Genomic DNA, 11,481 nt, shown 5'->3' on the forward strand with positions numbered 1-11,481 from the left:
TTCATACAAATTTACTGGCAATTTCTTATAAATTGTTAAAGTGGAACAATGCTAATGATGAAAAGCCAGGACATCCAGCTGGTTTACCTCCGTTCAGCCGAAAACAACGAGAGCGCAAAGCAGATCGGGGGAAATCAAAGTGAAAAATTAAACAGCCCGACATCTAAAAGCTCCCATTACATCTATTTTTCCCTTTAAAATAGGAAAATAAAAGCTGTGGCCGGCGCTCCGAGGCCTGTGCGGCGTGGAGGGGCGTCCCGGCAGCGTCGCAGCGTGGCGTGCGTTCCTTTCCTTTCCATCCGCAGCCTCTGTTTACCACGACTTAAGACAACACTAAAAAACAACAACACATAAAACCAACCCGCTGCTTTTCTCTCGTGGATTGTAAGAAGTCAGAAAAGAAGATCTTAGGAGTAGACGTGTCCGAGGACACGGATGCTTCTGATCCCGAACGTGACATAAACCTCCGAGGCTCCGGAAAGCGCCTCATCTCCTTATTTAAGGAAGCGGCGATAAACGGGCGCTCGTCCTTTAGAGGCCGAGGACGGGATGACAGACTTACGTCGGCATCGCTCTCTGCTATTTTCACGGGCCGGGATGGTCTTTCTGTTTTCAAACTTTCACGTCCGATGACCTGAAATTCCCAATCGTCACAAATACAGTCAGCTTCATGCCACATTTTGAATGGCGGTCCTCTAGAATCTCAGCATTCAGAGAGACGGACGGACAGATCAAGCCGGAATGACCACAAAACAAGGAAGGGGGAAAAAAACCATACCAAAGGAATTTCTTTCTTAAATGCATAAAGCAAAAACGTCTGCACGTTTACCTGTAAATCCCCAACGCTGCTCTTATTACCACGAGGGCGAGATTTGGTTTATATGATTTCAGCTTTTATTCAACGTCTCAGATACGTCACCGTGGTAACAGTCGGAGGTAAATACCTGAGAAGGTGCGTGTCGCTGCAGCACTGTGCATGCATGTACAGTACTGCACATCATCACAGTCAGGAGCTGGTTAGTCCTACTTTATCCATGGACCATGAACATATCTTGTGAGGTTCTGGTCATTTTTAACTTCACAGATACGACATCAGCTCGTGGGAATTGTGCTGTCGCTGGTTTCGTGGCGGTTGGAAGTGTTTTATGGATCGTTTTCCCTTTTGCCATCGGTGTTATGACGGGGCAGAGGTTCGCTCGTCTGTCGCGGGGATGTGGCGAGGAAGATAAAGGGAGGAACAGCGTGGGCGGAATATTCATAATCATCAGGATCACCACAACCGACCAGCGGAAATAGATGTTTTATATGAGACGGTTTGTTTTGTCAAAAACTCTGGGAAAAAGACGTTTTCTGAAGACTGCATGACCAACGACGTAGACGCGTTACATTTGGTCTTATTTTATTTTATATAGTCACGTCTGCTGCTTTATTTCTGCTGCGTCTTTCACGTTACTTTGAAAAAAGCAAGAATAAAACTGTAATGAAAGTCAAATATCGTGACCAAATCAGCAACTTTTGTCAGATTGTTATGCAAAACTGTGAAGTCCTTTAAGGCCACGCTGAACACACACATCCTCATGTCATCAGCCTGTTACCACGGCGACGCTGGAGGTCATAAAGTCGCCGCTGCCTCATCGTGACCGTGTTGCCGGTGTATTTCTTAAAGAGCACCATCGGGTCGAACGCTCAGGCAGGAAAAATGAACGCTAAGCGAGGATGCATTCAGAAACCACAGCATGCAGGGAAGCCCTGTGGCAGAGCGACTTCCTCGCCATCGCCATCTCAAAATGCAGAGATGCATCGCCGTTTTGTTTTCTATGCACACCATCCTTACATTCCAACAGTCCCCGAAACTCGGAGCGGAGTTTTGGAACGCGCTGCGTACCGAAACGATCATCGGGTCAATACTTTGGATCTGTTATGAAACAGGAAACAGAGAGGCGTTACTGGCCTGGCTGATCCCAAGATGACCGAAAGAAAAGGCAGATTCAGAATCGATGCGTCGGGGGGGTCAAACATGCAAACAAATCAGGATCGAAAGCATCGAGGAGAAAATGAGGACATTCGGCTGCAGCTGGTTCGTTGCTGACATTCATGCTGAGCTATCGGTCGGTTTCAACCAAGCAAAAGATCCTAAGATGGATGGTTTGCATAATACAGAGAGATAAAAGGCTTCTTAATGCCGCCATGAGGAGACGGTGGGAAAGAGAGGAGGCCGACAGAGCGCCATTTAGTTTGGGCCCACCTTCAGATCTAGATACTCCAGGTCCTTCTTCAGTTGTATGTAAGTATCATCAGCCTTTAAGTGAGCAGTGGAGAGACAAATCATTTGAGAGGAAGGAAGCTGCAAACAATAATGGCTGCCCAGATGTGTCCTCGGGCCTTTCTCTTCAGGGTCTGCTGGAAGAACCTTAATTAGCTCCATCTTAATCACAGTTTGCTGCTACCGCTGTGATTTATATCCACAGACGGCGGAGCCAAGCTGGAATAAAGCCATCGTGTCATCTTCTAACTGCGTTGCCTCACGTTTGACCTCGTGCACAGCTGAGAAAGAGCTCGTCTCGTGAACCGCATGCGGTCGGACTGAGTCTGAGCGCAGAGGTTTGCCGTGTGATGGACCGAAACGTGGGCCGAGCTGCAGACTGGACGCGCAAAACAAAGGAGCAGTCGAAATGCAGGAAACATGCTCAGATGTTCGACCTTATGAGAGGCGCTTCACGTTGGGAACGAGGTGGACGGGCGACACAGACGATGAAGTCACTGCTCTTAAAGGTCATTGGTGCAACACGGCTGGATGTACCGACCAATGAATGAAAGGGAAGCGATGGCTGGAGAGACTGGGACCACGATGCACTGGTGACGGTTAAATGCAGGGGCCCTGACCTGCACGCCGGGGCCCAGAAGGTCATTGTGCTGGCGGAGCTGCAGCTCGGCGAAAGCGTCGCCGGCGCCGTGCACGGCGTGCACGCCGGCCATCATAGCCTGGTGCCGCCGGAGCTGAACGAGGAGCAGGGTCAGCTCGTCCGGCTGCATCCACGTCCAGGTTTAGGAGGAAGGGGAGAGCAACGAGAGGGGTGACAGCCATGAGGCGGGGGGGGGGGGCAGAAAACGGTTGAACTAGAATTACAGGCGCCGGAGCAGATAAGTAGTTTTAAAATATTAAAAGGCAACACAAAAAAATAATGAAATAGCATCTGAAACGATGCATGACGGACAGACGGGAAGGATGGAACGCGTTCCTGCATCCTCCTCTTCCTCACTTTGTTCATGGCGGGTGAAGGTTGGGCTCATAAAACCATAGGAACAGAATTCATCCGGCGGAAACAAAACAAACCCCACAGACGGACGTGTTCCCCGTGAACGGGCAGATTGATACCGTTTTTCCGTGCAGGCTGGGAGCGCTGACGGTGTGCGTGATGCAGCCCACGGCTGGCATGGATCGTCTCTCCAGTCGGGAAGTCTGCGGGGAAAAAAAGCAGCATTCATCGTGTTACCTATGGAGCGGTATCAAACGGAATGCCGGTGGACGCTCTGTCGCACAGAATCAAAGTTAAACCATTGCCTCCGAGTCTGAAAACAAAGTTGACGGCGCAGCAGATTTATTCCTCATCCATCCCTTTCTCCCTTTCATCACCCCCCGACTCCCGGTTTGAAACGAGGTACGCCCAGAGTTCTCGACGCTACGGGGCTCGGGGAAAATTTGACATTTTTGCTTAACACACAGAATTAGTGAAAACCAGGCCCACTCCCGAGCCTTAAAAGGACACAAACAACAAGAGATTTAATTAACTACACATAAATTATACCAAATCGGCTTTCTTAAAATAACATTTGTTTGCTACCAGCAAAAGAAGCACTGAGAGCCATTCCCTGCGAGATTCCCATGCCACTATGTTTTTTGCTGTATAATAGGTTTTTTATTTAAATGCGAGATCAGAAGAAAGAGACCGCTGCTTGAGATCGAGTGGAGATGTTTACGGGCTGCCGAGCTGCCCACGGCAAATCGGATTAGCCGCTGATATAACGCACTTCTTAATGATAATCCACAGAGGAATATTCAGATCCCTGTTCCTCACATACACTCCAGCCTGGGACTAAAGGTCACGCGCAGATTAAATGTAATTCTGGATCTTCTTGCACTGCCCTTTGTCAAAAATGAATGTTCCTCTAAAGCGCTTCCTGTAATTGTGCGGCGTTCTATTTCATCGTTATAATTAGCGTCCCGACACTCGGATGAATGATGGAGGAAGCGGCGCATCTGCAGCGCTGTGTTTAGTGTTGGGGGGCCGGCGGGGGAGCCGGCGGGGGGCCAGCGGGTCGGTCGAGAGGCTTGTGTGTTTATAAATGCGGCGCTGGGTTAGCGGGCGCCGCCCTCACATGTGGAGGGTGTGGATGAGAGGATTGGCCGCTCATGCGTCCTGCGGTGGTTACGGTGATGATGTCATGACCACAGGTGGGGAGTGTGTGTGTGTGTGTGCATGGCTCACGTTAGCGTTTAAGACATTAAATAAATACATGCCTCAAGCTCCAAAGCAACGTTAGCTTTACAGTAGTAGCGTGGTGGCGACGGCCTGCTGACCACCTTCTGGTTATGGATCTATCTATAGTTTCTATCCATCTATCTTCTCTTCTGTTGACATAATTACGTGGGAGCCGAGGATTTTCTCTTTCACTCACACTCTCTTTTGTTTGAAATTAGCCAGAAGAGATTTATTTTTATTGCTTGTTTTTTTCAACTTGTTGTAAATTTACTCACAGAAAAGCAGCAAATCGTCACATCGGAGAACCTGAGATCAAAGGATTCGTGCATTTGATTGAAAAAAGATTCCTTAATTCATTCATTGTCTGTTGACGCTTATCTCGTGTAGGGTCGCAGGAGGGTGGAGCCTATGTTAGGCAAGGGGGCGGGGTTCACCCTGGACTAGTCGCCAGTTCATCACAGGGTCACACAGAAAGAAAAACAACCAATCACACTCATATTCACACCTTTGGACAGTTTAGAGTCACCAGTTGATCTCTAATGCACCCGTTTGGCGATGGCGAGGCAAGCAGCGCCCAGAGGAAGCGTCTCACCTGTGGAAGCTGTGCACGCAGGTGTCCCGGGGAGCTGGACCTTGTGCTGTCCCCGGGCGCCGCCTCGTTCGGGGGTTTGACTGTGCGTCTGTCCGACGGAGTGTGCGGCCTGCGAGGGGACGAGGGGTTGAACGCGGATGGGATGGACGGCGGAACCTCACATGGGGATGGAGGGACGGAGACGGAACGTGGCATCTCCACGGTAACCCTAAAAGAGGAGGAGTCTGTGAAGTTGGGGCCGGTGTAGATGCTGGCGGTCGGGCTGCCGTGGCGGAACTGTTGGCGCTGCTGCCACTCGTACAGCTGCCACACCGTTCCCTCTTTAGTGGCCGTCCGCTCGTCGGTGGACATACGGAAGTGGCTGAGCCGATCGTGGGCGTACTTGTAGTCGCTGGGCAGGTTGCACGCCGCCGGGGGCGAGTTGCTTCCTGATGGGAGGAGGGGAGACTTTGGCAACGACTGATAGGCACCGTCTACTGTGCTGGCTTTGGGTTTTAAGGGCGGTGTCCGCCGAGGGAGGATGAACTCGGGGGGAGCGCTGAAACGAACAGACAAGTACTCAGACTGGCCACTAGAGGGAAGCCTTTACGCAGAGCGGCGGTGGCGTTCTCAAACTGACCTTTTCGGTGGGTCCCCTTTATGGACTTTGACCCACTGCTCCACTTGAGCCAGCGTATTCTTCCTCTGCGCGTATTTCTCCGTGTCCGCCCGTGAAACGGCGCCCATCTGATAGACGGCATTACCGTTCTGCTCTGGCGGCAGAGTCACCTGCATTACAGTCTGCTGCCCGTTTTTGTAGACGGCGCCGACGGCCGAGTCTGAGGATCGGCGCTCCGCCGTCGACTGGCTGGGCCTCCCTAAGTCAACCTTCGCCTCATCTCCACCAGCCGGCTGGACGCCATTATCTGTGGGTTCCCCTTTGTCCGTCCCGCCCACGCCTTCTGACGGAGGGGAAGAGTTCTGCTTGACATGGACGTGGTTGGCGAGCGGGGCCGCCTGCTTTGGCTTGTCCAGCTGTCTGTGGAAAAGGAACTCTGGACGGTTAAATATTAGAAGGTCTGAGCCCTCAACAAGTTATCTACGTCTCCATCTTCAACATAGAACATGTAATGACTCCCATCGGCCTCTAGGTGGCACCAGAGCCCAGATCATCTCAAACATCCAGCACTTTGTTCACGCTGCAGTTCAACGAGACCCCGGTTCTATTTCGTATCAGATCCGATATTCTCGTTTTGACTGTTTAAATTTGACATCGGTGTGAACAGATGTGCTGAAGCAGACGGAGGCGTGGCCATGGTCCGTCTGCGGAGGTCGAGAAGACGAATCCAGAACCGGACTCGAGCGTCTCCCTGCGTCTATTAAATCCTTCTCTCCTCGTTGTCGTCGCTGCAATCCTCCTAATCTGATTTAGTCCGTCACACCCGAGAGTTGATGAAGAAAGGGAGAGAGAAAACACGCATGGATCCCGATTCAACTGTTCACACCGACAGGAACCGGACACATTTAGGATTTATAATGAAAAGCTCAGATTCAGTGTGAGCTCACGCCATCCTAAAAATAAATCCGTATCACTTATGAGCATAAAACTCGGATTTGGATCACTTCAGCCTGCAGTGTGAACGTAGGCTTAATGCAGCTTGAAACACACACACACACACACACACACGTCGGGGCTGCAGGCTAAACCAATGGGAGGAGTGAATCCTGCTCTCGTAGGCGGGACCAACCTCTTTACAGTGTGACTCTGCTGCATCAGCGCCGCCTGGTTCATGGCCCGGATCCAGCCATTCACGTCCTCCTGCGTGTCCGCGCTGAAGAAATACGTCCGCATCCCGCAGTGTTCCGCCTGCGAGCCGATCACGGAGTTCTTATTGTAAATGTAGGAGCGCATTCCCGTATGGCTCGCCTGTCGAAGAGGCGGAGAGGAGAAATCATTGAGATGATGAGCCTCAAAGTTTAAAGCCACGTTTTAGTGGAAATAAAGAAGCAGAGAGCTGCAGCAGAAACGAGTTTCCAACCGAGAACAAGCAGCATCGATTATCCGTACAGTATAAAGGGAAGGATGGACATCCGTCAGCACCCATCATAACCCCCGGCTGGCCTCTCTTTATTTTGGCATGGCGTTGTGAATCCGTCTGGAGGAGCGTGGAACCTGATTCTGATGCAGATAACGGCGACGTCACGCGCTGAAAGCGTTCAGCTCCGTTTCATCCATAATCAGTTTCTTCTCCTGTCAGTTCTGTTTTTTTGTTTTCCTAAAACTTTATTTATCTGACAATGTGAGGGGCAAAAAAACAAAAACCCAACCACAGCAACATAATCCCAAAAGGAATCCTGGTATGCAGAAACAGCTTCGGTGTTTGGTGTCGATGGTACAAAACGGACCGTTCTGTACGAGGATCGCTGACGGCAACAAAGCATCCAAGGAAATGCAACGGAATCAGAAAAGCCCGTGGGACGGACGCCCTGTCACCTCACAACAAGTCCAGTGGTGACGATGAGAGACCGTCGAGTCCCAGAGCTGCAGAACGACAGTCGAGTCCCAGACTGCAGAACGCTCACCGCATGGGTCACAGGCAACCTACAAACGTTCAGCTTCCTGCTGCGCAAATGTGATCAAACATCCCACTGTCCCAATACTAATGGCCGGTTGAGCAAAGTGTTTGTGGACTGAAATGACCCCCCCCCCCCCCTCGATGTGAGGGATGGGGCTCCGGTGCACACTCAGCAGCCAGATGCGCTTGATGTGAAAGAAATGAGCTGAATAGAGACTCGAGTGAAATCAAATACCTGCTCATGCAAGACAGGAAGACAGGAACAGCGCGCACACACACACACACACGCACACACACACACACAGACACACACCGGGTCACACCGGACCAGCAGGGAATGAATCACCGCCGAATCAATGAGGAAGAGGAGAAACGGATCGGTCGAGGAGGGACGGGATAAAAAAACACCTGAGAAAATACTTCAGGAAAGTACTGGACTGTATTTACAATAATTAATAATCATGGTGTCGTCGTCTTTTACCAGAAGCGACTCCATTTTTATCACGCCACAGATGCCCCCCCCCCCCACCCCCCCTCTTTAAAGCATCATAAGTGAGCAGCAGGGAATTGAGAGCTCTTAAATGCAGCCCGTACAGCAGAGCCCGGGCTTCTCGCGTTGTGGGAGGCGACGTGCATAATTAATATCCCCAGCAGCGCAATTATCATACAAATGGCATTGTCTGTGATCCGACCTTAAGAGGATTCAGTACCGGCGCGGCAGAGACGAGGGAGCTGCAGGGATCGCTGCAGTGGTGCATCGAACATTCAGTCTCTGCAGCAAGCGCTGTTTCCACCGGGGGGGGCGGATAATGTAAACACTCGCCGGAACAAAAAGGATGGAGTCCCTTTTCTGGATTCACAGCAGGAGGCAACAACAAAAAGGGAAAAAGTTCAGCGGCTCAGATTCAGGTGGAAACGTCACAGTGAGACCGGATCACGCCTCACGTTTACACGGACGATCGTGTGATTAGATCACAGAGACGACCTCAGAGAGAAACGCTTCAACACAAAAAGGTTCAGAGAATATCAGCATCCGATATCTGATCAATCGATAAGTGTCAATCTACTGAAGGAGAGCTAAAGATAAGATGAAGGCCCCCACGCGTGTTCCGAAAGTGATGCACGGTGAACGTCATGCAGCACCAGCATGCGTGTGGCCGGCGACACCGGACTCCTCCTATCGATCCGTTATTGATCACGGTTACCTTGAAAGCGAATTTGCGGTTGACGTGGTCGTCGGGCTCAACTGGCGCGATGACGTAACTGGGCAGAGGGACGCTGCCGAGCACCGTCTCCTCCCGGCTGTCTGCGGAGACGGAACAGAGGCGTTCAACATAGCACAAGCTGGCCCCGCCCCTTTTTAATGAGCCTCGACGAGGCCAGGTGAGGCGCGGCGCGGCGCGAGGCTGGTCTATTATTCTGTGTGATTAATGCAGGCGAGGAGGCGGATACTTCAGAAACACAAGCGTGTATTACATCCCATGATGAAGCACTCTGGAAAGAAGAGAGAGGATGCCGAACATCTGATCGATCGGGGTGTTTGTGTGTCCCGCTCCCCTTTCATCGACTCACCTTTGTAGTAAAACAAGCAGTAGTCCGACAGAACAAACCACTTCCTCTTCCATAAGCGCATTCCGGAGCTGTCCTGGAGGGAGAGAACAGCAACGATGATGTCATGTGATCCTCCTGTTCGGTCTCATCTTCATGGGGGGGTGGGGTCTTTCTTCCAGACTCCCAACAAGGGCAGGGGGGGCGGAGCCCCGGCTCACCTGTTTGTAGAGCCAGCCTCTCACCACCACCGGGACGTTGAGGTTTCTTTTAATGGCATGATCCCTTTTCCCAAAGCTGTGAACTTTTCCTGTGCCTCTGGAGATCTGGAGAAAGCAAAAGGAAAAGTTAATTTCATTGCAGCTTCGCTCACCTGAGATTCATGAACACCTGTGGTTCAGGTCCACGGGGCGCGGGGGGGGGACCATTGGGGGGCCGGTGACAAACGACCAGGACGAAGAGTATACTCAAATGAATGGGAACTAAAAATAAATAGTCGTACTATGATAATGGTTTGGCCGTTCCATGGTGCAAAGAATAAAATAAAATTCAGTTACCTGGAAACAACAACGCTAGAGTCCCGCCTACTTTCTTGGACTTCCCTTGATTTAACACCCAAAATGAAAAGAGGAAATCCAGACGGGCTTTTCTGGAGGATGTCAGGAATAGTTTTTAGATAACTCCACGGCCGGAGCCAATTTAATGAAATCACACGGGAATTAGGAAATGATGGATCGTCTGGTTTAAGAACGATCATCGAACGATCGGAATCGTTCATTCCAAACAACAGCAAATCAAACCCACGGGAGGTTCGTGCTTTATCAATCAGAAACAGATGACATCATTCCTGCCGATTCATCAGCGTGGACAGAAACGGTCGTCATGGGAATCTCAAATTCTCCCTTAAAAACAAACATTTGGCCGCCAACAACATGTAAGACGTCCAGGACCATCAACCCGAACTCACCTTCGAGCCCGTTGCCGGGGTTACGGTCTTGGAGGACTCTGCGACCATGCTGGGGGACCTCTGATTGGCTGCTGACTTGGACATAGGCGATTCTATCCTACAGGCGAGAGGCAGTGAAGAAGGTCGTTACAGACGGGATCAGAACCGCCAGATTAAAGTCACGCGGGGAGGGAGGGGGGGGGGGGGGGGGCAGCCTTTGCTGAGCTTGCACATATAAAGGATATGACCGTTTCCTGGCGCCGCCATGCGACCCGTGACAGCGGATGAGTGGTATGATCCACACCGAGATAACACAACGCCAAAGAAAGACACAGACACACAATAGCCTCACATGACTGAAGCCACATCCCACTTTCACTGATGACATCATCACATCGCTTTTGATCCAGAAAAGGTTATCGGTGTGCTTCTTCCTCACTTTTCTGCGCTCAGTTCAGCCCTGATTTAGAAATAGAAAGCCTTTATTGTCATTGCATAGCGGATATACAACGAGATCAGGAACTCATTGATCACTCAAATGAGGTTTTTGTGTTTTTCTTACACTCTTAATAGAAGCTATTTATCAACGACGGAGAAAAAGAAATGAAGTCTACAGGGAAGCAACAAATTAGCTGCGGGACGCCGCGCGTCCGGATGGAACCTTCAACGGAGACAGAGGAAACGTGAAACTCCGAAAGCTGAAAATAGTTTACGTTGCATCACAAAGTCTCGCTAATGCTGCAGTTTTATCGATGATGGAACGCCCTCTGGGTTGATTCTCTTGTTGCTAGGTGATGAATCTGTTGTCTTTGAACAGACTGTTCATAACGCAATTAAGCAACGAAGATGACGCTTCATGCATTTTATAATTAGCAGGCAACCTGCAGGCCTCCACAGATCAGGTAGCGACCCGCCTCCGGCCCGGTTCTGACCCAGCTCCGACCCGGCTCCGGTCCGGCCCCGACCCGACCCGGCCCGTCTCCGGCCCGGTTCCGACCCGGCTCCGACCCGGCTCCGACCCGGCCCCGACCCGACTCCGACCCGGCTCCGACCCGGTTCCAACCCGACTCCGACCCGGCTCCGGTCCGGCCCCGACCCGACTCCGACCCGGCTCCGACCCGGCCCCAACCCGACCCGGCCCGGCCCCGACCCGACTCCGACCCAGCTCCGACCCGGTTCCGACCCCGACCCGGCCCGTCTCCGCCCCAGCTCCGGCCCCTCTCCGGCCCATCTCCAACCCGTGTCCGACCCGGTTCCGACCCGTCTCCATCCCGGGTCCGGCCCGTGTTCGACCCGTTTCCGACCCGGCTCCGGCGTTACCTGCAGCAGGAACTCTGCTGTTGTTTCCTGTTTTGTGCA

The 11,481-nt window shown here is 51.6% G+C and overlaps 1 protein-coding gene across 1 annotated transcript in view; it reads right to left on the minus strand.

Moving 5' to 3' along the window:
- plekha7b (pleckstrin homology domain containing, family A member 7b) overlaps positions 1–11,481 on the minus strand; it is a 30,896-nt gene that overhangs the window by 4,322 nt on the left and 15,093 nt on the right. Inside the window, exons 6-16 of the mRNA XM_068758389.1 lie at positions 10,144–10,240; positions 9,398–9,502; positions 9,201–9,273; positions 8,834–8,934; positions 6,801–6,979; positions 5,693–6,091; positions 5,074–5,611; positions 3,377–3,460; positions 2,884–3,027; positions 2,246–2,299; positions 563–634 (exon numbers count right to left, since the gene is read on the minus strand). Coding sequence (XP_068614490.1) covers positions 563–634; positions 2,246–2,299; positions 2,884–3,027; positions 3,377–3,460; positions 5,074–5,611; positions 5,693–6,091; positions 6,801–6,979; positions 8,834–8,934; positions 9,201–9,273; positions 9,398–9,502; positions 10,144–10,240 — 1,846 coding nt within the window. The remainder of the gene's footprint in view (positions 1–562; positions 635–2,245; positions 2,300–2,883; positions 3,028–3,376; positions 3,461–5,073; positions 5,612–5,692; positions 6,092–6,800; positions 6,980–8,833; positions 8,935–9,200; positions 9,274–9,397; positions 9,503–10,143; positions 10,241–11,481) is intronic.

This window comes from Brachionichthys hirsutus, chromosome 1, assembly GCF_040956055.1.
Source record: "Brachionichthys hirsutus isolate HB-005 chromosome 1, CSIRO-AGI_Bhir_v1, whole genome shotgun sequence".
Classification (NCBI taxonomy): domain Eukaryota; kingdom Metazoa; phylum Chordata; class Actinopteri; order Lophiiformes; family Brachionichthyidae; genus Brachionichthys; species Brachionichthys hirsutus.